This window comes from Pungitius pungitius, chromosome 1, assembly GCF_949316345.1.
Source record: "Pungitius pungitius chromosome 1, fPunPun2.1, whole genome shotgun sequence".
In the NCBI taxonomy this organism is placed as follows: domain Eukaryota; kingdom Metazoa; phylum Chordata; class Actinopteri; order Perciformes; family Gasterosteidae; genus Pungitius; species Pungitius pungitius.
Window position 1 is genome coordinate 23381727 of NC_084900.1, and position 26129 is coordinate 23407855.

Here is a 26129-nt window from a genome sequence, read left to right on the forward strand (position 1 = left end):
AGGATCTTGACTCAGTGGGTGAGTTGCACTCCATAAAATGCTGCTCATTATAGAGTTTTTAACCCGCAGGCTGGCGCTACCATCACATTGAGTCTCTCAATGATGTTAATTTAGACGGATCAGATAATGTATGATGTTTAGAGAGAATTGACTTCTTTCAGCAACGTTTTGACAAACCTCCGCAGCGGAGACATTAAGACGACGCGCAGAAAGCTGTTGATGACACGAGGCCACATATTTGACCCCTGTTTTCCTGCTGAAAACAGTGTGACCCGATGTCATTCTAAACGGTAAACAAACGTGATCATTGAAAGAGCAGAAGATTTACAACTTGAGAAGGGGGGGTTGTAGTTGGGCAAATGGTCCGGCCGACGGGGGGGGGGGGGGGGGGGCGTCGTCTGCTTCTCTCTGCCCTGCCGCCACAAAGACCTATTTGGGGCATCTTCATGTTAGTGTGGAACTGCCGTGAAAAATTATACAGATTTTTACTTTTTTAAATTTAATTTTTCCTGGGGGGGAAACACTGAGCAGTTTGTTCATCTCATGTAGGTTAGGTATCATTGATGGAAAAAGTATAGAGATGACACCGTGTGATGGGGAGAATTCTGCCCTTAGCCACGGGGACAAACCCGTGGAGGACATCGTAGATTGCCGATTTAAGTCTGATGCCGGGTGCTAAAGCACTTGTCACGGGGGACTCTGTTGTTTGCAGCCTGGTAAACTCATCTGAAACCCCCCCTCCCTAGGGGTCGTGCTTCCCAAGTAAAGAGGGACGCGCTGTGGGTTTACAGTGTTGGATTGCTTCTTCCTCGGTGCGCAGCGACGCAACCTTTTCCCGTCTCCGTCCCTCCCATCCAGGCCTGCCTGTGCTCTCACGCCCTCTGCGACCCCAAGGCCGAGGGGTGTCCCCTCAACATGCCCAAAGAGAAAAACAGTTTAACAGCAGTATCAGCTGCAACACAGTGCGTCTGAATATTTATTCAGCAGCAGCAGGTCTGCGGGTCTGCTCCATGATACGAGCGGCGCTGAGGTTGCGCGGTGTCAGTATTTTCCCTCTCCAGCGTGCGCTGGGCATGAGCCGCACCAACCCAGCAACTTGAGTAGGGTCAAGGAGGAGTGTGTTTGCCTTCACTTATGTTCTTTAGCCATATCTTCTAACAGCTAGAATTTCTTTTATAAGCTGTTTTTGTTTGAGTAAGCTGGTCTACCCGTTTTTTCAGTATTCATTTTCCATTTTTCCAGGTATTTTTATGTTATATATTTTCCTTCTATTCTGCCATTAAAATTCCACTGTTCTTATTTTGTTTTTGTCAATCACATAAATCGTTGTTTTTAACCTTATGTTATTATTTGAATTTTCCATGATGGGCAAGAAACCGCAACCACGGCAACCTAAACCGAATAATTCAGCCCAAAGTAAAAAAAAAATTAGCTGAACCCACTTGAATTATGATTCGCGACGCTGAAAGAAAAGCAAAACGGCGGCGCGTTCCAATACATCAGCACTCAACCAGGACAGCTAACATATGCCGCTGATTACTTATGGACCCCCGTGGGCGTGTGCCCGCAAAAATCTACACCGAGAGCGCCACAGCATGCTGAAATATGGCTTTAAGGTTAACAAAAGCAAATGAGGAATATCTATAGCGGTGTCACAGTAAATGCAACAAGCCTCAGAGTCCTCCCTCCAGAGATGAGCGCGTGCAGTCGTTGGGTCCGGGTTAAGGATGTGGCGTTAACGAGAGCGACCCAACACTGTGTTCAGAATTGTAATGTTTTGATTCATTGATTCATTTACACAAGGCTCTGCTCTCCTTATGCTGCTGTATGGCAGAGTTATTCTAGAGTGTATTTGTGAGAGTAACAAGCCTTTCACGTGTGTGAGTATCTGTAGCTGTGTTCGTAGGCCATTCTTTGTTTACTACTGCGGTCCAAAGGTGAACTGCGCTCTCTTCCCCCTAGTTTTATGGCCTTGCTGTGTCAGGTTCATTCCACTTGTCCCGATTGAAAATCTTGACCGTTAATAAGGAGATTTTCTAAATGTACTCTGGGGCTCGGAAACACTCCCCCCTTTGTCCTCAGGGACCACCAGAAAGTGAGAGTTCCTTGAGGTAGCTTTGAACTCTGCGTCTGGAAGTGGACTACGACCCTTCTTCTCTGCTTGGTTTCGGGTTGGTTTCTTAACCAGCATGAATGTTGAATTAACCGGCCCGGCCCAAACAAACTGCCCAAAAAGATTTCTTTTTAAATGACTGATCAGGTGGAAGGTGTAAAAAAAGCATCCTTCCTTTTGGTTTCAACTTGAACCTCTCTTTACCAGACACAAAATTCAGAGGATTATAGATGATCAACTTCTCACAAAATAAACTCTCAATGTCTCTCATTCATTTGGCCGATCCACATGCCGCTGCACTGCAATAAAACCTTTGTTATACTTCATTACTCCTCGTAGGGAAATTTTCCTTTCACTTGCCCAGAGGGAGGTCAAAGGTCGGGTTCAGCTGCAGAGCAGCAGCAGCCCTGAAGCAATCAGAGACTCCTCTGCAATGGTTGCCAGCATCAGGGTCTTCAGTCGAGTCAACCGTCCTCTACGCACAAACATCAGTTCCTCCTTTGTTCCGTCAAATAAAGCACCTTATGATGAGAGGAGCACGTGTGCGTGGTTAAACACATCCCCCCCCCCTCTCCCCTCTTCGCCCCGTGAGGCCGTGGCCCTAAAGCTGCGCTGGAATGCTGTCGGTTCAGAGACGTGATAATCAGAACCAGACTCGGCATCCTGTCCAATCGCAATCACGCCAATGAAACGCCTCACGACCTCCCCCTCCCCCCCCCCCCCCCCACACACACACACACACGCAGACGCTCTTCCTCTGTGTGTGTAACCTTATGTCAGATATCTAGGACCACATTTTATTAGCAGATGAATTAGAGCAGGGACCCTTCAGTGTTCTCATGTCCCTGTACGGTGTGTGAAGATCCCAATTTGAGAGTACTTTCTCCCTGGGACCACGTGAGGTAAAGAGCTCTGCTGTTGATCCAGGGCCGAATGGGACTGGAGCGAATGATGTGTCCGAACGGTAAATGGGGAAATGGGGACATCATACATTTCCTAATGGAGGATTCAATTATAGTTTAGTTGTTTTGTTGCAGAGACACCCATGGCTTAGACCACAGCCACCATTAGGATGTAATATGACAGGAAGTGAGCGCACTTTAGAATGTTCTCTTATTGGGGTTAGGGTTATTGACACTCATCATACAACAATCATTCAAAAGAGATTTTTCTTTGTTGGTAGATTACAGAAATATGTCTTGTATTTGATTGGCTCTCATTGTGTATTACCGCAGAAAAGCCCTCCAGAGCATTTTGTAAATATTAGCGCAACCACCAATGAAACAATTGTATTCATACCGGTGCAAAAGTCTAATCTAAGATCTCTTAGCGGGATCATTTCTTGTTACGCGCTTCTTGCTCTCACTGAGAAAATGTGGGACATGCTTCCTGGCCGCATTATCGCTATTAGTCAACCGCTCACAACACGCTCACTAAATGAAAATATTGATACTTGAAAAAGAAAAAAGCTGCCGCCGGTATTCAGCACACTGAAGATTTTCTCCTAAAGCCTCCAGAACAGCATTGTCTGCAGAGCGCTGATTACTAAAACACTCCGCTAACAAGCAGCATGATTAGTGCTCTAGTGGATTAATTGATGACTGAACAACAATTGGATATTGTTTCAGTCATTTATTAAGAAAAAACAACAAACATTCTCTGATTTTCTCCATGTTATTGAGTGGAAATTGATTATTTGGGGGGTTTTGGACTGCTTTGCTTTTTAAACAAAGACATTTTGAAGACGTCCCCTTGCATCCATTTCCAACACCCATATGAGCCAAGTATTTTTACACGGCCCCCGTAAGGAGAAAAGAAGGTTGGATTTAATAGCAGAGAGGGGGGAGTACGTGGGGGTTAAACGCTCCGGATTGAGACAAGCTCTTCCTCCATCCGACCCAATCTGCTGTGTGCTCTTTAATAAGCACTTTCATTTATATTAAAGATGCAAATGTAGCCTTTACAAGAAGATTGATATGCATGGAGGAAACGTGTGTGTGTGTGTGTGTCTGTGTGTGTACCACTCTATCAAGGTCCTCTGTTCATTAGCTCAGTGTAATTGTGTTAGCAGTGTTGCTTTCACGGCAGGAAGAAAATATCTGTGTAAAGGTCACATCAGGGGAGAGATGACATATGGATAGATGACACACACACACACACACACCTCACTCTCAGATGAAGGCAGCTTTGGCTTGGAGCGCGTCCTCTCGCCCTAAGGTATGCATATGTCCCGGTGATGCCATGCGTGTAGGTGTGGGTCTGCGTAGGTGCGCTACTGGCGGATTCAAGTGGCAGCGTCTAATCAAGTGTGATATTCCTCCTCCGTGTGCTTGGCATCCGCAACGTCGGCAGCAGAAAGAGCGTTAACTCCTGTGTGGTGTGCGTGTCGAAAAGTACGCCAAGCCAAAGACATCCACAAGTTAACACAAGAGGGCTTTGAAAAGTGGATTAGAAGCATAAACAGCACATGAACGAGCGTGAGGGTACGCAGACGCATAAACCTACCTGCACTTCACCACGCTGTATTTTTCAAGGTTGCTTTTTTTCAACGTCCTCTGAAGCACGACTTTTATTTTGAAAAGGAGCCTGTAATGATCTTGACAGGGACGTCACTGACACGTGCAGAACTGTCGCTGCAGGGGTCCACAGGCTTAGTGCCACCGACCGAGCTGCTACATTTGAAGCAGCGGTGTGAGAATGTAATTCTTCGTCAGAGATGCGGTCTCGGCTGCTGAGCCTGGTATTGGAGAGATGATGTTTGTAGCCTCATTTAGCTCCTTGTTAGCAACCTTCTGTTTTACACACAACGAAAGCTTAAGAAGTCTTGAGAGGTACGTATTTTATATTGCAGAGTAAAAAGCCTAATATCCCTTCGGCTCTTGTTAACCACAGACCTGCAGGGACGTGTTTGAAAACCCAATCAAATAACCCATTGACCCCAAGACGAGGAAATGAGAAGTGCAAAACTCATATTTTATAAGGACAGATCCACATAATAAAAACGTCCCTCTCATTTGGCAGAAACGGCAGCATGTGTATCTACCCACTAATTTGACAAAGCAGCTTTATTTTAATTTTTTACAGAGGTCCTTCACATTGGTGACCTGCCAGAGCGGCTGATAGAGGAGACAATTACAAAATTTTCCAGCGTTTGCCTCATGGCCGCTGTTAATCTCTGTCCCTGTTTTAGTTATACTTAAGAGCCAAAAGGCTTTTACCGTGATCATCTGCAGCCTCCATAGTTATTTTAACCTGCTCTTACCTCTTTAACTGATTGAAGTGCGCTGCCTCTGATCAGAGCCGCTCTGACAGCACAGAGGACCTTCTCGCTCTGTTGGACATTACTTTATGACGGCGCCAGGCTCAAAGTCAGAGTAAGCCACTTGTGGACAGATGTCAGATGCCAATTAATAATAAGTATCTTTGTAGAAGCCTGAAAGTGGAGGTCAGATATGCATAAGTGTATGTTTATATATGATTATAACAACGTGTGTTGTAAACAAAATATTTCATGTAAAAATGGATGACATAATAGTAAAAGACTGCTAAAAGTGTCCATTCTAAATCTCTACTGTAGCAACGGGTTTTGCTTTCCCTCAATCTCCCAGGACCTACAGGAGGAAATGAAAGTCTCCCTATAGCAGTCGCTTAAAAATCATGTCAATGCCCCACTAACTCTGCATTTGCTCCTGATAAATATAAGCCGCCACCAGGGGTTAACTGGCCCTCGGCTCTGAGACTTCACATTTGGTCTCTAATTAAAAGACGGCTAGATCTCTAACCCCACGCCGCTCAGCGTCATGCAGAAGCACCCTGGACGGCGCATGAACATTTGTACCAACAGCCCCGGTTCACGGGGCGCCGACACAGCACCGCGGTGACAATGAAACAGGTTTCCATTGCAGTGCGAGTACAAAGTCTCTCATCCAAGATTGATGGTGATGTCCCTCTCGCCTCCAGATATGAAACTACAGTATGCACTCACTTTCCCATCCGTCTCCGCACAGACCTATCAGCAGCACCAGCAACTCTCCTCTCTTGTCCTTGTCAGTGTCTGGACTGTTTTTTTTTTCTCCAATGTGGCGATTTTCTACTTGCAGACCTGGAATAAATGGGTACTTTTTTCCTCTTTCTCTCCATCTCTCCATCCTTTGCTGCTCTCTCTCACTCTCATTTTCCTTAAACTGCAAAATTGTTCATCTTTGGTTGGGAGCCAGCTTCAATTATCTACGCCAAATTCCCTGATAAAGAACTGTGTTTCTAGGCCTATTCAAGCACTTAAAGCTCCTCTAAATGGCTCTAGCTGCAGGGTCCCCTCTTTGGAGACTATACACACAAACACACACATAGCATTACACACACACACACACACTCCACTGCAGTTCAAAAGACATCATGAGAATAATGCAACTGCACAGGGATTTCTCTCATCTTCTTTCATTTTAAGGTCTCTCTATAGTCCATCTTTCTGTCCGTCTCTGTCTCACACAGCCGTGCTCTCAGCACCGGTAAACAGACGCTAATTACAATGAGTGTATGTCCACTTGTCCATTTGCGGTGAGGCGATGTCTCTTTGTATAAAGGAGACGTTGGCTTTAAAAAAGTGCTTATTTGGGACAAGTTGTCTTTATGCCACATTGTCAAAGCGTGACCGGTCTTCGAAACTGACTCTTGGCAAGACAGAAAATATGCATGTCTAGTAAAAAACTGTTCCTTCAACCGAGGAGACATTGTTTGGAGTTTTGGATGCCGTTTACATGACGGCTCTCCTCACTGCCAGCTTCACTGCTGTCCTCGGCTGGCAGTGAAAACACACGGCACATACAATTGTTTATTTCCACGAGTGTAAGAGTAGTTGCTCTACAGGAACATCTACTAGAACGGCTGTCGGAGAGAACCCTCACTCTCACACACAAAGACACACACACAGTTCAGGTACCGGTTGATCTGGCTAAGTGTTCGTAGCAACAAAGAGGTGACAACACAATCACACTCACCATTTCATCGATAGATTAAAGTTGTCGTTGACATTTCTTTTCAACAACTCGGATACAGCAAGAGTTTTATTTTGTTGTGGTGAGGTATTTTGGAGTGCTTTTGCATAGAGATGCATAGACACTAGATAATTTCACTTGACTGTGAAAAACATACAGTCTATTTAGTATGGTTGTAACTTGGTGCCACTATTTTAAAGCAATCTGCTGAGGTGGCAGCAGTTTTCTGACTAGTTGTACACTATTTTGGGGTCAGATTCAATTCCACGAAATAAGTTATTAAAACCAAGGATTACGGTCTCCGAGGTGTCGGGTTGCTCCGGGCCACTTAACGCCGTTTAATAAGTGTTTTGAATGAGAGGCCTGACTCACTTCCTCCCCTTGATTAGGAAAACTCTCACTCCATCGCTGCAATTATTGCCGCCCTCTCCACCTACATGTGTAGAATTCAGAGTGCTTCCCGTGATGGGAGCGAGTTGGGCCCGGCCAGAGCGCCAATCCACACACAGCGGAGGCAGACTGAAACAAATGAAAATCACAGAAAACATAACAAAACGTGACCTCGCGGGATTTGTCCGTTGCAGGGTGCGAAAACAAGCGTAGTGCGGTTTGTTAGGGTTTTTACTTTATCTTGGAAATCCTTAAATCCCTCCACTCCGGAGAGCTTGCAGACGGAGGGGAGCGCACCGCTCAGGAGACTCAGATTAAGCATGATTAGGGCTCAGGCACTCGGGTCTGCACGGCTCCGTCTGCAGCCGCCGGAGAGCCAATGTGTGTGAATTTATCCGTTTCTACATATTTGAGTTTGTCCATCTGTCTGCATTTGTGTGTGTCTTTGTATTGTCTGCCTCTTCCTGCTAATGCTTATTATTGTTATTAATATTGGCAAAGAAACTTTGTATGTGTTTTAGCCAAGAGGCATTCTTTAATGTTGAATGACTGTCATTAACGGTGCAGGCCGTGTGTGTGCGTGTGCATGCAGCTGTCTCTGTCGGTTGTAGAGTGCGACTGTAAATGAACCACTGCATAGCACACGCACACAAACGTGCACACAGTCTAAGCCACATCCCCTTTATTCCTTCATCGTCTCACCAATTTTATTTTATTCGATTCAAACACAAGTAGAGGCGAGGGGTCCAATTAATTTAGACGATGTGGCATATTGTCTTGGGTTGGTCCAATTATTTTTGCATAAAAGATAGAACATCACAAAATGCAATTAAGAGAGATCATCCTGTGCCAGTTGAAAACTGGTCTGGGTTTAAAATGAGCAACCAACCTTGCAAATGGAAGGAATTATAATGAAAGGTCTGGTGGTGATTTATTTGCAGGCTAATTTAAGATTTAGCAAAAAGTACTAGAAGGGACATTCCAATTCAAACTATTGTAGTAGAGGGGGATTGAGCGGTGGCCATTTTTTTGTGCGAGCTACCTTCCATTTGACTGTAACCAGTGTAGCAATAAAGAACGCATGGCTGGCTAGTTAGCTAGCTTGCTAACGCCGCTGTGCTTTACAGCCACACAGTCGGCTGGTGGGAAGCTTCTGGTCTCTCAAAGGTCTCCTCTGCTTAAACTCCTCCCCGCTGCGGAGCAGGACGAGCTACCTCGCTAGCTAGCTAGCCTATCGTCCTATACGTCATCAGACTGCATAGGTGTGACCACAGGAGGACACAGGCTGGCACGAGCAGCGTCGTCGGGTACACTCATTAACGGGTCCATTTTAGTAGGTGGATGGCTCTCATTTAGAGGAGTCATCCGCTCAGAGTTAATGTCATCAAAGACCTCATGAAAGGCTTCTATTGAATCCTATTTGCTTATTCAAGCAAAGCAGTTGAGAGGCGACGTCTCCCAAATGATCAGGAAAATGGCACGTAATGAAACCTGTCTGGTGTTTATTGGTACCAAATGGGACGTTGCCAGATTCAAAAGTCGTTCCTATATTTTTAGCAGTTTGTATCCTATATGTTTCTTTAGTTCCTATTTCAAGTTCCCTCCCCGCCCTCCTCGTCTCCTTTTTGTCTATCTGTTAGGAGCCAGGCGAGGAGGGTGTGAGTCGACTACTGTCTGCAGTATTAGTGCTTGTCAATATCACGCCTTTTGCAAAATGGATTCAAAATTGAAATCACCTCACGTTCAAGTGTGTGTCCTCCTGTCCCCGCTCTCATATCCTCCTCCTCCGCTGTCCTCATCCGACCTGCTCCGCAACTTTAACTTAGACGCCATCTGTTGCAAGGGGCGTGTTAAGTTAAAACTGTGAATTAATCGAATTTAATTCTGCCTGCAAACTTTCAAACGTTTTTGAGTATTTCTAATCTGGTTTTGTTGTTATTAGCTGTCGTTCTCTGCTCAACCTTGGTTACCCTGCTCCTGTTACTGTAAATCACTATAATAATTGGAAACACCTGGCAGGAATGTGCATTGCATCGCCAACTGCAGCGCGGCGCCAATAGAGACCAAAAACGTATTAAGTAAATACTGTTTGGACAAGATAAGGAGGATTCAGCTATGGACGCCTTTGCATTCAATGCATTTTGCGTTGCTTGAAATGAAACAACTTAGAGCATCATGAGCAGTCTGAGAGGCGCAAGCAAAAAGAAGAGCCAATACACATTTATTTTTAAATCCAACTATTTCTCCATGGCCAAGCTTCTTGATGAAACATGGAGTTGTTCACTGAGCTTCTGCGGTTTCAGAAGGAAGTCTGTGATTAAATTACCATATCTATCTATCCATTACCTCAGTAAAAATTGTAAACATGATTTAATGGTAGCAATCTGTAGTTTTAGGTCATCATAGTGGAGGCTTTATGGTGTGTGGCTACCTTGTGATTGACAGGTCGCCAAAATAGTGTTTTCCAGTTTGGGAGTCCACAGTTTTCATTCTATAAAAATATACAGTACTTGTAATTAGCTCTGCCATCTCTTGTCCCAAGTATTTTCTGTCTCCGTCGCCCGTCATCCAGAAAAAAAGTGGAAAATGGTGTAAACATTTATACTTTGAATGCATTATGTACAACCGGTTAATGGATGGACCCTTTGTATTTGGACGCGTGTACAGTAGTAAATAAGATTGGCTAGATGCAGGAAGCACGCATACATGCGCACAGACTCGGGCACAGATGTGAGCTCCATCCTAAGGAAGTGGCGTGTATAAATTAGCCTAAGTGTTTGGCCAAGGTCTGCGGCTGTGTATGCAATCGATGTGCCAACAGCAATAAATCAGCGTGGGACAGACCTGACCGCCTCTAAAGCTTCATCTGATGTGGCAGGTGGGCTTCAGGATGGCCCTGACGCACACACACACACGCGCACGCACGCGAAGCCCGGCAATATCAAGGCTTTCTTGGTAAAGAGACTTTGATAACCACAAAATGATGTCATGAATTATTGGAATATTTTATTGTTAAAATGTCCTGTACCAAAGCTGGATTAAAGTTTGTACTCAATTAGAATATTGAAACCTTGTGTCCTCAGTCATTTTTTGAACAAATGTCTTCATCCAGAAACTTCTTTTGATCTAATTCAGACACAAAAGCAAAACTTGTTTTTCAGTTAATTTTTTTTCCTCTCATCTTTTTGTCCCAGTTTAGTCAAACAGCTCAGCTCCACCGGCTACTAAAGCTACATGGCCACCAAGTCCATGTGTGCTGATTTGGTTTCGACTTATTTATAGAATCTGTAAAATACATCAGAGAAGGTGCGATGAAACATGCTGCCAAAATAGTCATCTTCACGTGTCATTTTGTACAGCGAGTTGAATTTCCTCTTCTCTCGTCTCGTGTGTACATTCTCATGTCGATCTGTTCAGTGACGCGCTGAACGTGTGTGTGTGTGTGTGGGCAGGTCTGTTTAGTGTCACTGTACAGTATGCGTGTTGTGTGTGTGTGCGCTTGAGATGCCGACAGTAACTGTATTGTCCTGATGGGACAGGCAATGGCATCGTCATCTGGGCCACTGTAATCATGGCTGAGCTGGAGATAAAAGGCACTATTGACAAGAAGTGAAGTGTCTGAGAGGGGGGGGGGGTGCAATGAAAGGGAGCGATGAGGAACAGCCGAGACGAGAATAGTTTGCTGACCAAACTCCATTATGAAACAAGCCTTTGCCTTGTGCATTTTATTTAGCCGAGCATAAGCCAATAAGCTAATGAAAAGAAGGTCGGGCACTATATGAGCACACGGTAGGTTTGAAACAATCGCATATGACGGCCTATTTTAATATGTTGTCAATTTAATCAGAGGACCATGCCCATCTGTCCTTGGGCAGGATCATTAAACTCAAAAATGTCTCCTGTGGGCTGTGCCTGCGGCGTGTGAATTGGTATGAATGGTTATAAGCAGTCTGTATGGACAGGTGGTTTACCTTGCATGGAAGCCCCTGTCAACCAGTGTCAACCAAGTTAAACCTTTTGGCCACGCCCATAGTGATTCATCACGCGGTGCTGGTAATAATAGCGCCTGCAGTGTCAGTGATTTGGCATGGGGAGCCAGCCGTGTTGCTTTTGCCCTCGCAAAGCTTTTATATTGGACTGTTATGAAGCCAAATAGCTTCTCTTTCCCTCTTCGCTTTATCGCATTGACAAGCGCTCTCTCTCTCTCTCTCTCACTCTCCCTGTCTTTTCTCAGAAGCAGTGTGCTTGTATTTATCTACTCCCTTGTAAATATACTGTAGGATTCTCCCTGCAGCCCTTATATAATAATTTATCACAATGCTGCTCATCAGTGGTCCCCCCCCCCCCCCCCCCCTTCCTGTGTTATTTTCTTTATGTGTGTAGGTCTATTTTACGTGTGTTGGTTGCACATGCTGTTTAAGAGATGTTTAAATGTTTTCTTGAATGCAAAACACCCGTGTCACAGGTTGTGTTTGTATTTGAAGTTTATTAAAGATGTTCTTGTGTGCGTATGCACACTTAGTCTGCTGGATCCTTTGATACCTCCAGACAATCAATACGCAGAGGAGCAATGTTCGGCCCCGTCTTGTTTTGAAAGATGCACTTCACAGAGCGGTGTGAGCCAAGAATCGAGAAGTCAATAAAACAAAGCCGATAGTGCTTTCATCTGTTTGTTTTTTTAGACTCTGGCAACAAGGCCTCGGAGTCCGTGGTTGAATATTTAGTGTCTTGTCATTTCGATACAAACAAATTAATCATTTTTTCGTCAGGCCTCTGGATGTTGAAAACACAAGCCCATGAATGTATTGACGTCGTTGTTAAGATCTTTCCTTGTTTTCTCTTTCTCAGGGCTGGTGGCGGACGAGGCCGAGGATCAGGGGTTGAGGCTGTAAAAACAACAGCGGAGCAAGGAGGGAAAAAAAGACAGAGGAAGCAATCGCTTTGGAAGTCTTTTTCCATCTTCTACCATCGTACCCTGCAGTCCTAAACGGAACCGACTGACCCTGCAGAGGATTACACGCTGAAAAGAATCCACAGCGGCACCCGCTCGCTCCCCTCACCGCAATGACCTCCTACCTCAACCCACCTCTTCGCATACCCCTCATCCTCTTCCTCCTCCTCTCCCTGTCCATACCCTGCACCCCGCTCCTCCTCTCCTTCCTTCCACCGGAAGGAGGCCTCACGCATTTGGTGGTTCACAACAAAACGGGCGAGGTGTACCTGGGTGGCGTCAACTGGATCTACAAGCTGTCGAAAAACCTGACCAAGCTACGGAGCCACGTCACCGGCCCGGTCACAGACAACCCTCGCTGTTACCCTCCGCCCGGCGTCCAGTCCTGCCCCCACGAGCTGGTGCAGACCTCCAATGTCAATAAGCTGCTGCTCCTCGATGCCGCCCACAACCGCCTGATTGCCTGCGGCAGTACCTCCCAGGGAATTTGCCAGTTCCTGCGTTTGGATGACTTGTTCAAGCTGGGCGAACCCCACCACCGCAAGGAGCACTACCTATCCAGCGTCGCCGAGGCGGGCACCATGTCTGGCGTCGTGATCTCCCCGGATCTTTTCGGCGGAGGCGGGAAGCTCTTTGTTGGCACCCCCATCGACGGGAAATCAGAGTACTTCCCGACGCTGTCCAGCCGCAAGTTGATGTCCAACGAGGAGAACGCCGACATGTTCAGCTTCGTCTACCAGGATGAGTTTGTGTCCTCGCAACTGAAGATCCCATCAGACACGCTCTCCAAGTTCCCGGCGTTCGACATCTACTACATCTACGGCTTCAACAGCGAGCAGTTTGTGTATTATCTGACCCTTCAGCTGGACACCCAGCTCACCTCGCCGGACGCCAGCAGCGAACAGTTCTTCACCTCTAAAATTGTGCGCCTGTGCGTCGACGATCCGAAGTTCTACTCCTATGTCGAATTCCCCATCGGCTGCACCAAAGACGGAGTGGAGTACCGCTTGGTCCAGGACGCCTATTTGGCCCGGGCCGGGGTCCGCCTGGCCCGTTCGCTCGGTATTGAAGAGCACGAGGAGGTTCTGTTTACCGTGTTCGCCCAGGGTCAGAAGAACAGAGCCAAGCCGCCCAAGGAGTCGGCTCTGTGCCTGTTCACAATGAGGCGGATAAAGGAGAGGATTAAAGAGAGGATTCAGTCGTGCTACAGAGGAGAGGGCAAACTCTCCCTCCCGTGGCTCCTCAACAAGGAGCTGGCCTGCATCAACTCGGTGAGTGTCTCCCAGAAAAGTTTTTGGGATCATTGTCAGTGGTGAAAATGATGTTGATCCAGAGTGTTTTGCACGTGGTTGTGTGCGCATGTGTTTATTTTTAATTGAAAAAAAAAAAAAAAAAAAGACAAGATGGGCTACATCAAGTACAGTTTCTAGTTGCAGTTTGCATTGGGCTGGTTTTCTTGTTCTTGCCAAACGTATTTGAATATATATAAATATTAAATAAATATTTAGCAGGTTTAGCGAATTACTGTCCAGCTCTAAGGCATTTACTCTTTTTGCTGTCTAAACATACGATTGTTATTGATTGAAATGGGAGCTGTACTACCCTATATGGAGCACATTTTAACTCCATACTCTCATTGCTAAAGTTGAAAGTTCAACAAAACGTCAGGCTGCTTGTGCATCTCTTTGGGTTTCCCCGAGTGGAAAATATGAATCTCGACAAATTGCTCATCACAATTTATTCATATTTTCCATTGTGGTTGAGCCAAAACTTCCAAAAAGTGTGATTACACATTTACCCATTTTTCCAATCCTGTACTACAGTCCGGCAAGAGAATCCCTATAGGAAATACGTTGTATTCATTGTGATCTTCACAAAGCGAGTAAAGAGTATTACAGTAAACCCAGAAATGAGTCATCATTTTGGCACTTCCTGATTGTTTATTTGTTATTAATGGGTTTTTGGTTAGATGCCTAAAATAAGGTCTGTGGGGGTGAATAAAAAACACAAGGGATTCTACGACATTAAATATGTCAGTTAATAAGTAGCCTGAATCTTAAAACTGAGACTATATGATTTTACACTTTTTAAGTGGCAATTGTATTTACTCTTTAGTGATTTGTGAAGATTTTATTATCTTAAACCCCTGCCCTGGAGCTTATTATCTGTAATAATCCGAAACCCAATATCAGAATCCCGTGATATCGGTGTAACCGGTGTTCTCCATAAAGACGTCCTCCCTGTAGCACTGAACACCGCAATACAATGCAAAGAATTCTCCAGGCGTAAGAAACTTTCATCCTCCTTACTCTTCCTCACAATGCGGAATGATGCAAGTTCAGGAGAACTTAACTGATGGAGACCCAAAGGAGTGAAACACGCTGACCTCTGATTGACATGTATTGCAGCTGGCAGTTTCTTACCACTTACTATTGTGAAGACGAGAGGAAATGAAATGATTTCATCTTAATTAAAAATAATTTGGTCAAAATGTACCCACGGCTTAGTGAGACTGCTCAGCCTGAGGGCGAGGGCAGCCGTCTCCTAGGAATAATTCACACCGTCCACAGGAAGTGGGGGGCTTGTCATTCCGTTCTTTCATAGATGAGCTGGCCTAAGGCCGCTCGAGAGACGGTGTGTGTGAGTGTTACCCACATGTCACACACACACACACACGCGGCCCTGTATCCTCATGAATTATTCACCTGGTCTCACCTTCTGTTATTCAGTCGGTGCTCCGTAACAACCCGCCATAAATCTCTGGACTACTCTCTCTCTCTCTCTCTCTCTTTCTCTCTCTCCCTTTCTCTCTCTGCTCTACCTCCTCCTCTTCCTCTTTCACTCGAACCACATCCTTTGCATAAAGATGTCTTTCATTTTGCTAACCCCTATTCTCCCCCCTCTCTGTCTGTTATCGGCCTTTCGCTTTGCTCCTCTCCATGTCCCTCCCCTCGACTCCTCTACCTGACCTCCTCTCTTCGCCTTTTAATTTTTAACCTTTCACCTCCCTTTCCTTTTTACATCCTCACTCCTTTTGCTCCTTTTGCTCCTCTCCAGCTTCCTCCCCTCTCTCTGTCTTCTCTCAAGCCGTTGCTGTTGCACCATCTCTCTCTGCCCTCTCCTTGACTTTCCACTGAGTGATGAGGTGCAGAGTGACTTAGTGTGTAAAGCCAGTGCCGGGATGTGATCTGAAAATACAATGTGGAGAGGAACAGACAATACTAGTGAGAGAAGGGGGGGGGGGGAATGAAAGAAAGCGGGATTTGTCGTTTTTTTTGTGCGAGGACCAGGGGGAGCCGGGGAGGGGGTGGGGGGGTGTGTGTGTGTGTGTGTGTGTGTGTGTGCACGGAAGAAGAAAGGGAAAGGAGAAGGGTGCAGCGTTGGACGCATCGCTGGGCTGAGAGCAGAGAGGAAGGAAACAAAGCACCGCTGTGCCTTGCCGCGACCTCACAGAGGCTGTAACCTCTTAAGTTGATAGGTGTTGATAGACTTAAAGAATTACGAACAACACTTCTTTTTTTCTCAGGCTAATTCCCGAAAAAAACAGACCAGTTATTGTCCTTTTATCCCCTATGTCACTTCAGTATACGCAATGTGTCCGATTCCGCTGGTCCAATTACGGCGCGGCCTCAGAGGAGTTGGAACGAGCCTGCGGGTTCATTATTGTGCTCTGACTGCTCATATGGCTGCTCTGGGGATCAAACCTGTGGCCATTCCATTAACCCTGTGAGCGATGGAAACGGCACGGCTGCAAGGGGGCAGACGGATACGTTACATAATGCAATATTCCAAGGGCACACTAGTGTCACCAATATATGAAAAGAAGTGGGCTCCACATGCTGTAAATATTGACCTTCCATTTAACAACTGTGCCCCTCTCCTCCCTGCTCCGTGTGAACGGCCTGCAGGTCGATCAGTCCCAGCCGAGTCATTCCTTCATCCCGGTTGCACAGAGAAGCGCAGAATTTAACGTTCTTTACAGGATTCTGGTGACTGCAAACACTTATTGTGTCAAGTTCTGTCATGTTCTCTCTTATTAAATTCAAACAAGACAATCACACCATGGCACCTCTGTCACAAGCCCGCCAGGGAGGTGTGCTCCGTGGTATAAGGTGTACCGTTTATAGCGTGTGATTATGCTAATGAGCGTACCGTTACATGAGCGTCCTTTATGGCCATCTGCCGTTCCGCCCGCGACCCATCGAGGTCGTGCCCCGGCATCGGGGCAGGTTCGCCTCTTGCTGGCGAGATGAGGGTGAAACTTTCACACTGGGGCTGGTTTCGAGAGACGAGGCCCGGGTTGGGCCAGTCAGCGCTCAGAGGCCGTCAAACTTCGTGGCGGCGCACAGGACTTTGGAAAATCACTTTCCAAAAAAAAGCTTGCGCTCTGAAGATCAATATAGGATCTTTAGTAGTCAAAAGATGTCAAACTTTTCACAGTTTCATTACAAAGGATTATAGAACCCTCGCTTTCCTCCGGCCGCGGATCACCGCCGTGAGGTTTATAGCTAGTGAAAGGACGGACTTTATGGTCACAATTCCACACCCTGTCATAAATGGACTTGAGATCAGTCCGAGTTTAATGGCAGTCTTTCTCCCACGGCTCAGGTCCTGTAATTCACATATTGGAGGGAAAGCTATTTGTTCGGCCTACGAGGGTCTCTACAATGTCACACATGATTTGAGTGGAGATTCCGCCCTGCCGTTGAAGTGTCTTGAGGACCCACAAACTCTTAACTCATATGAAACCTTGGCCCCAAAACCAGAGAGCGACATTTTACTCTACATTTGTGCCCCGAAGTCCCGTCATTCGGAAAGGTCTTTTTGCTCGGAGTGCCTGCTTGCCTTGTGCTCAGGATCAGCGGAATGAATGCATTTTAGGAGGGGAAAATGGACGGGGAGGCTGTGCTTTGACGTGAAATGTAGAGGAGGGGTGGCATAATGCAACGAGTCATGGACAGAGATGTGGGCAGACATGTGCACAATGGACCCCACTGTGAGCCACAAAGCCTTCCTTCCTCAGAGCGGCCTGCGTAACATCCAGCAGGAAAGTGGCTGTTAAACCTATAACCCGTCATGACTTACACATAGATACTGTATGTGCGTCACGCATACATTGGGATCAGTTGGATTTCCTTTCTCCGGGGATATAAGCGATTTATAAATGAGCTGCTGCTTCTAACTTCAGACGTCACCTCAGGAGTAGAAAATGGGGCTCAGGTGTAGTGGAAACCCATGAGCAGCCTAAAGTTGCCGGGATGAACCCTAGGTTTATTTCAAATTGGCACAATTGAATCAAAGTATCAAGGATTGAGTAGAGAGGGTTCGCCAGTAACTGTAAGGTTGGCGGTGGAAACCTCGGCTCCTACATTTCTCCAAATATGTTGTACGGTGTGGGTTAGTACGGCTCCGGACACAGGCACTGACACCAGGGTGGTGGGTTTCAAAGGTTTTATTGTTTTTAATTATTTTGCTCCTGCTCGAGATGACACGCCGCTCGCTCGGTCGGCCACTCCTCCTCGCTCGCCCCCGCCTCACTGCTCAAATAGGGGAGAGCACAGAAACACAATTATCCCCAGGTAGTTGTTATTGTTTTCACCTGGCACCGTTCCCCGAGCCACTCCCCCTCTCTCCCCCCTGCAGCCGAGCTGAAACCACGCCCGCCACCACATATGTATTTCAATATTTCTCAAGAACACTCCAATCCACATAAATGTAGCTGCACTGACAGAACTACACTTTTAATCTTACATTTTAATCATCAATATAAAAACAATGCCCCTTCTGCTGCATTCATCCCTTTGGAGCACGATTATGTTCTTTTTTTCTTCTCTTGTACAAAGCGCCTCAGTAATCTCACACTCCGATTACTCTGCTAACAGCAGGTGTTTGTCTCCATTCCCCCTCTTGGGTTTGGGTGAGCCGGTTATGGCGCAGCAATGCACCACAACCGGTGTGTCACGAGTGCCCATCCCCCCCCCCCCCCCCCCCTCCCGCGCATCTTAATGTCCAACTCATTATCAGGAAGAGGCCGGCGTTGGCCTTCGGGGAGTGGAACTGAGCGGTGGGTGACCTTCGCGGGCTGCGGGCCGCCGTCCAGCTCTACAGCTCTGTGAGCGGGCCGACCCGGCCGCGCTACAGCCTCGGCATGGCTAATGAGGCCGAGTCAGACGGAGAGAAAGAGATACTATCCTCTGTGTGTTCACACGTGTGTGCGCTTTATCTCCTTTTGTCTGGGTTCCTCGGTATACTTCACTGAGTGCTTATTTGTGTGTGTGTGTGTGTGTGCGCGTGTGTCCACATTATCCTGGCCTCCAAAGAAGAAGGGGAAAACAAAACAACCGAGTAGAACGGGCTCATAATAAGAAGAGTGTGTATTTGTGTGTGTAGTTGCGGCATTGTCCGCAGCCATGCAGGGTGGATGTTGATGGCCTTAATAACATAAAGCAAGAAGACTTAGTCCTGTCTCCTCTCCATAATGTGTTTATTAATATTCATCAGTGTTGATCATCGCTAGCCAGGATCGAGTCTGTTCCTGTGGTATTTTGTATGGTAAAATGCGTCTGGTGACTGGTGTGTGTGTGTGTGTTTGTTTGTGTGCACTTTCTCTCTCTATCTCCCTATTGTATCTTCAGTCTCATTAGCGTTAGCTTGTGCCTCAGTGGGTGGATCACCCACACACATTGCATCACGCGTGCTGGGTGGGGAATAGCCAGGCTCTAATGGCTTGGATTACATCCTGGACACCTATTTCCTTAATATTTGTATACCTTACAGTGCCCTATAGACAAGCTCTGATACCAGCTAGTATACATTTGCATACAGCACATCAGGAAGCTATTTTATGTGTTAGAAGGCCTCTTGTACCTCTTCAGGTTTTTAGGATACCGGATGCAAAAGAGACGCTTAGTTCACTGAATGTTTTTGCGACTTGCTGGAGCACTCCCCAAAACAAACAAAGAGCCCGTGCAGATAGAAAAGTGAAGTCCAAGCGCCAAGCTTGAAATTCTGTTGAGTGAAGCGTTGACAATGAGCTGAAAAGACTATACATTGTAAAAAAATATCATACATAAACTATTCAAAGGCCTCGTTTTTAGTTGTACAAAATATGGTGCAGTGCTTGGTGCCCATTGTAATGTATGAGTGTTGAGGGTTACCTGATGACCAACAATAAAAATCACACCCGTCTCATACTGTGAATCTGTAGTACTGTTGAGGACGTCTTTGTTGATTATTGATTATTATAAGCTGTGAATGCAGCACCCCCATGCTATCACGTCTCAAAGCTGTCGTGGGGGAAGCGGTTTAAGACAGATGCCTCTTCACATCACGTCCCATCCAGCGGGCAGGAAGCAGCGTTAGCATTCGCTTGGAGTCTCTGCTGACTGTTAAGTCCGCTCACTCTACTTTTAGCTCCTTTTCGTTTTTCGACAACTCCTGGGGGAAATATCTGTCTCTTCAGCTGCTAAATGCTTCGCATGACACACAGGCGAGTCGCCGTCGTTGTCTGTCGGCTGTTGGGCGCTGGACAGGTCGTGTTTGTTGGGTCGTTGCCTGAAACAGCCGCCGGCTGCTTCTAGAGAACAAAGCTAATGGGGTCCGACCTGCGCAACCACAGTAATGTCCCAATGGAAAAAAAGTGATCAGTTCTCTGGGAGTTTGTCACCATTCGAGACTGCTTTCACATTGCTGTCATTGACCTCCAAAAGAGAAGGTGCTTCAAGTTACTGTGAGAAATATGTACCTGCTAATGAAACGGGCTCAATTCAATACGGATGCCTCTGGAGGATCTACACGGAGGAATCAATCATGGCCACAAGCTTGATGCCTGTCAGAAGCTCTGCTGGGAGGAGGAGACCTCGGTGCCCCGGCAACAGCGAGGGGGCGGAGTGCTGCCTGGGAGCCCACACCCACGGCGCGCTGCTGGAGACTCGGGCTTTACCGGCGAGCTTTTCAATGTAGGCACAGGACAACCAGAACCCTTAAAAACAGCCTGCAGCAGGCTGTCAGACCCTTGTTGCAGCAGAAAACGAACTCTCCCAAAGGCAAAATTGTGTACAGTACCTCCTCTGTCCACAGGGGCCGCTAGAATCAACCCAAACTTAGTGTGTCCCGGAGTAGCTTTGTCTCAGAAGCCAGCACTTGTGTGGGCTTGGCTTATTTATTCATTTATTGACATTTCTTGAAGAGCCAGTGAGGAAAAAAACCTGAAAACAGACGGCGTCGTCTCAGGCTGCGGAGAGCTCCTCCTTCCTGTATTCAGGTAATAATAGTTTCTATGACTTCAGTGGGAGGCTAAGTGACTTGTGAGGATGAATTCTGTCTGGCTGTGTGGATTTGGTGCCCTTCGGTGTTTGTGTCTGCTCAGCCCCAAAGCTGTGTGAGTCTGACCTGAAGTGACCTTTTTTCTTTTTTTTACCTCAGTAACTCGCCGGTAGTCCGACAGATTTCAGAGTCGACACAGAGCAGAAGCAGTAAGTTTAACTCTCTGATCCCAGAGCAGTTTTAGGGATTTTTTTTTTCTTTAGCCTTGAATTCTATGTATATAAATCCTGCAGCGTAATGGAAATCACACAGCAATAATAATAATAATACAAAGACTAAAATGTCTGTTTAATACAGTTAGAATTCAAAATTTGATGTATTTTTCAGAATGTTGGATGGATGAAATATCATAATATTAAGCTTAATTTTGGTTGCTTTTCCTAACTAAAACGCCTGTGACTCACGACGTGGTCAAGGACTGTTTGAAAGATGCAAATCTAATGATTAGGATGTTTGAGCTATTGTTTGAAAAACAAAACCTATGAACCTCAGCATCGGATTGTTACATCTGGAAACAAATTAGACGTGGTGCAAACGCTCACTAAACCAGCAACTGTGCTGGTATCCACCTCAAATATCAGAGTCCACCAAACAATCGACTCTCTACATCCAATGCGTACCTTCTACATTATGTAAGCTATATATATTATATATATATACTATATAGGCTTCCTCCTGTTAGCAACACAGCGCATCACAAACAGCTGACCTCCAGCACCTAACCAGTGTTTCATAACTTATGGATGGGCCCTCCCGCTGTGCTTGTAGATGTTGGCACGGGTGCATGACAGACATGAATGCATGCTCGAGTGTTTGCCCATTGACGTGTATTTGTGCCATTAACTATGCACCTGTGCATGTTTGAATGCAGGGCTTTTTAGAAGTGTCATTAGAGCGCTCTCTCCCCGGCTGTGTTTGGGTGCTAGCTGCTAGCTGCTCAGCAGAACCTGTGAGACCGAGTGAAGCTCAAAGACGTGATCTGGCTTCATATGTTCTCGTGTTGGTGTGGAAATGCGCACACACACACACACACACACACAGACATTATAGTAACAACCCTTTGCGTGATTGCGTGTCTGCTTGTACAGTATGTCAAAATACATTTGGTTCTTCTATGTATCTTAAACAGGGATGTGAATATTTAACAGATTAATGCTGCATTGTCCCTGATGAATGAACACTGACAAGCTGTCAGTGGAATGTCATCAGCTGGTCCACTTTAAAGGTCAGCCGACCTTGGTCAAATTCAACCGAACCTCCTTCTGGCTTAAACCGCTTCTGCTAAGTTACCAACGTACCCATTTTTAGAGACACACTCCCGCACACAGGGTTTGCAATGCACCAGCGGAGACCCTGACATGGCCGAGTGTGGCAGATACACAGCTGACAACCTCGCAGCTAAACTAACTGATGCGGTGAAGACTTGACAAGTTCAATTACAAAAGTATATCTTCATTTTGTGAACCAGCCAACAACAAAAATCCGTCTTGCACTCATAATCTCGTTAAATTGTGTTCAATATGTGTCTGTATTCTCGGCACATGCCTCTCTGTGCGGGTCGCCGCCCGTCACTCTGAACGCACGCTTCAGTATCTCACAGGCTCGCCATATTTGCAGTGGTGTGTTGTTATTGGATTAAAGCTGTCAGGGAAAGCTTCAGTTCAGATTATACAGATTATAGTCTGCGGTGCTCACGCTTTAAAGAGCATCATCTGGTGTTACACACAGCGAGCGCTTTGGCCAACGGTGCCCCCGGAAACATCTGGATGGTTCCGGCCATGAAAATATTTCCACCCGAACCTCTAGAGATCTATCAGGACGTCCAGACAAGATCCAAATACATCATCCTCACTGGAGACGAGTGTTCACTTGCTTGTTTAATGCTTCCCATTCACCAGATAAAGGCTATTACGACTTTTTTTGACTATCGAAGAGGGGGAGACTACAACAGTTACAGAGCAGCAGAGGTTATTTACCCTTTTCACCACATGTTCTCACAGTGCAGCTTGTTGTGTCTTATGCACAGCATGCTTTTCAGGCTAAGATGTGCTGATATGTGACTTTTGGTCTCAGCTGACTCGATCATGGCTGTGAAGTGCAGAATGTCATTTTTTGTTTCCATTGTTTGATTAGTACACAAGTTTTCTTGTTCACAGCCTATTGAATAAGACATGTGTAGAATAGGGACTTTGATGATATAGTTTAAGCAATAGTTTAAGCATAGATCTCCATTATACAGGGGTTCTTCTTAAAATACATTTTTCAAAGATTGTTGTAAATTTGAACACATACAGGCTAGTATAAATCGATCACGATATGTACAAATATGGACTCCCAAATTAGGCTCAAGATAAGTCCCTCAGCTTAACAAAGCCACAAACATTTCATGAATAAATATACAGGTATATTTATATATATTGTATATGTGTGTACAGCAGGCAGATACATTCAGAGCAGCACGGCTGTCAACAAGCCTGCGCCGTGCCAGAAAGGCAGCAGGCCAGAGCGCAGCCTTCCATGTGGAATGAGCCCGGTGGAAGGCCGAGGCTATCCGCTGTCCCACTGCGGCACGTTAACCTATATGGCCAACCGACGCCGGCCGTTGGAGGCGAGCCCTCCCCTCCCGCAGAGTCTCTCTGGCATTCCTCCACCGTGCACGTCCGTCAAACTGTGACCCAGAAAGGTCTCCCGTTGGGATCCAGTCGTCACAAGCGCACGGCCCGGAGGGAATTCAAATCCGCACTGTCTTGTTGGTTTTTTGTGTTGGTTTTTTTTTTTCATTCGCCAGCGTAGCACTTAAAGCGATTGGCTCTCACTCCCCATCCAGCCTCCTCGTTTACACTCTGCAATTAAACCAATTATCCAGGAAGAGTGTTTCAAGGTGTTTTTAAAAGTATATTGAGTGTGACCAGTATTGGAGCTGATGAGGCGTCCCGTGAGCTCAAAGTCCTGCGTTGAATAATGAAGGAGAGAAAAGGCGAATACTTCAGACAGGAAGTGATACAACTAAGAAATCGCATGATTATTGCCTAGTATGAATTTTTTATTTGCGCATCAGCAAAGAGCAGGGAAAGCAATGTGGAAGTTAAATGTGACTGTGGGAGCGAACACACACAGGGTTCAGTGTCTCACAGAAAGAACACACAAACATTCGCTTCCACTGGTTCTGCGGGTCACTAAATACTCGTCTTTTCACTCCGTGGTCCTTGCACGTCAGTCCAGTTTTCTATGTTTGTCATTTCAAATGTTTCAGCTCGTCGCATTGGCACGTCTGTTTTTAATCAGGGGTGGGTGAGCGGAGAGAAAGAAAAGAGATAAAGGAAAGAAAAATGAGAGAAGAGATGAGAAGGAACCCAAGAGGGAGCGATTGAAGTAGAGAATGATGAAACCGACAGAGCAAGGAAGGAATCTCGCTGCAAAATAAAAGCGCTGATCTCTTGGCATCCCAGCTATTCCTCTGTTTCTGACCTATTGGGCTGAAGTCTCTCTCTCTCTCTCTCGCCTGCAGCGTTTCGTTCCACCAGAGGACATCTCCTTGCTGCCAGGCTCTCCGTCCATCTCCAATTTATTGCTCCTCGTTTTACCCGAGCCAAAACAGCGGATGCTAAAATGTCAAAGTGTCTTCCCTTCACTCGTGAACTTGCAGCAAAGTAAAACAAATACATAGATATTTACCAAAAGAAAGAAAGCATCAGGCCAATGAGGGCTTGTTCTGTATGCAAAAATGTGAAGCATGTCAGTGATGGAGAAAACGAGTGTTGCCCGGTGTGGTCAGTAAAATGAGGGGGAAATATGTGAAACTTAATTACATAATTCATTTGTTTTGTGTTCCTTTCATTTTTCCTCCAGGGCGCGTTTTTTTGGAATATTTAACAAATCTGCATCCACTAGTAATCATCCACAAGGAATACCGGGGATGTCGTAGTTAAAGCTGCAGTCGGTCACAAAAATGATCATATTGTCTCAAACCGTCACGATACCCTGACAGTAGCACATGGCGTAGAGAATCCTACTTAGTTGACAGTTGTAAGTCATGAGCATCGATTGACAGCTGTGTTCGAGGCTCCTCCCCTCTGATTGGTGGTTTTCCTGTGGAAGATGGTAAAATCTTTCAAAAAACGATAAAAGGAGGCAGAGGAACAAAGATAATCCGTCTCATGTCACACTGATAGCACATAGTGACTGAGCAAATCTGATAAAAAAAAAAGGAATTTCCATAAAAGTTAGAGCCACTGGGGTCGCGACCCTTGCGCTGGTCTTGCTTCTCTTCTTGACTTTCTTCACGCTGCCCAAAACAGAATGGTTTCACCCCACCAACCAAAAGCCTCCACGGGGAAACCTTCAGCAAAGCCTCTTGTGCTGCTAACAGCTACTGACCCAACTGCAGGAGCAGAGGGCGGGCTCTGTGTGTCTGTGTGACAGCACGTGTGTGTGTGTGGGTGTGAGATGCAGATGCCCGTAGTTCTGTTGCCATTAGAGCAGACTGCACCACCAGATGTCCGCACAAAGTCCACAGTGTGTGTGTGTGTGTGTGTGTGTGTGTGTGGTTATATTGTACAGCGGCTGTACCCACTACCCACACACTGTCTCACTCACTGGCACACAAATGCACATTGAACAACAATGGAATGTGTGTGTGTGCACGGACAGTCGTGTGTGTGTGTGTGTGTTCTTAGTTTAGCAGGTCAAAGCTTCAAGTGTCCCAGTCTGTTAGACAGATGTTTTAGATCTCTGTTGGAGCCCCTCCTCTGTCTTACACACACGCATGCATGCACATCCACACCCTCACGCGCACACACACACACACAGTGTGTTTCATATTCACTGACAAACAAACACTCACTCGTTAACAACCAATTAGGGAGCAGATATTGGCTCACTGGGGAAACCAAAGGACAACCAGTGCAGTTCTCTGCGCTTCCAACGTCAAGCCACAACAAATACCTGGATGCAGGCCAACAATGCATGTGTGTCCCTGTGTGTATACATGCAAGTGTGTATACACGTCTGTTGACTTCTTCTTCTTCTTCTGCCCAAGTTTGGCAGTCAAATAGACACACACGAACCCTCAATTAATGAAATGCAGTTTTCCACCGTGCAAGTCTTGTTGTTCGTTGCATCAGCCGGCGCGTCTCTGTAGTACAACTCTCACACGCCTCAACATTATCTTCCTCACGTGGGAACGTGGCACGGGCTTCATTTAACACACACACGCGCACACACACACACGCGCACACCCAGGCTCTCCGCGGGATCGAAGCGATGTGTTTATGCCGGTATCGGATGAGGAGATTCTTGAGACATTTGGCTCTCTGGAGAGCCTGTTGACAAGTTGTTACTCAGACCTCCCTCTCTG

General features: G+C 46.2%; 1 protein-coding gene across 2 annotated transcripts in view; it reads left to right on the plus strand.

Moving 5' to 3' along the window:
* The window catches only part of LOC119206810 (plexin-A1-like), a 189511-nt gene that overhangs the window by 13798 nt on the left and 149584 nt on the right, over positions 1-26129 (plus strand). For both annotated transcript variants that reach the window (XM_062563282.1, XM_062563286.1), the window contains exon 2: positions 12346-13719. In XM_062563282.1, the coding sequence (XP_062419266.1) occupies positions 12562-13719 (1158 nt within the window). In that variant the 5' untranslated portion in view covers positions 12346-12561. The remainder of the gene's footprint in view (positions 1-12345; positions 13720-26129) is intronic.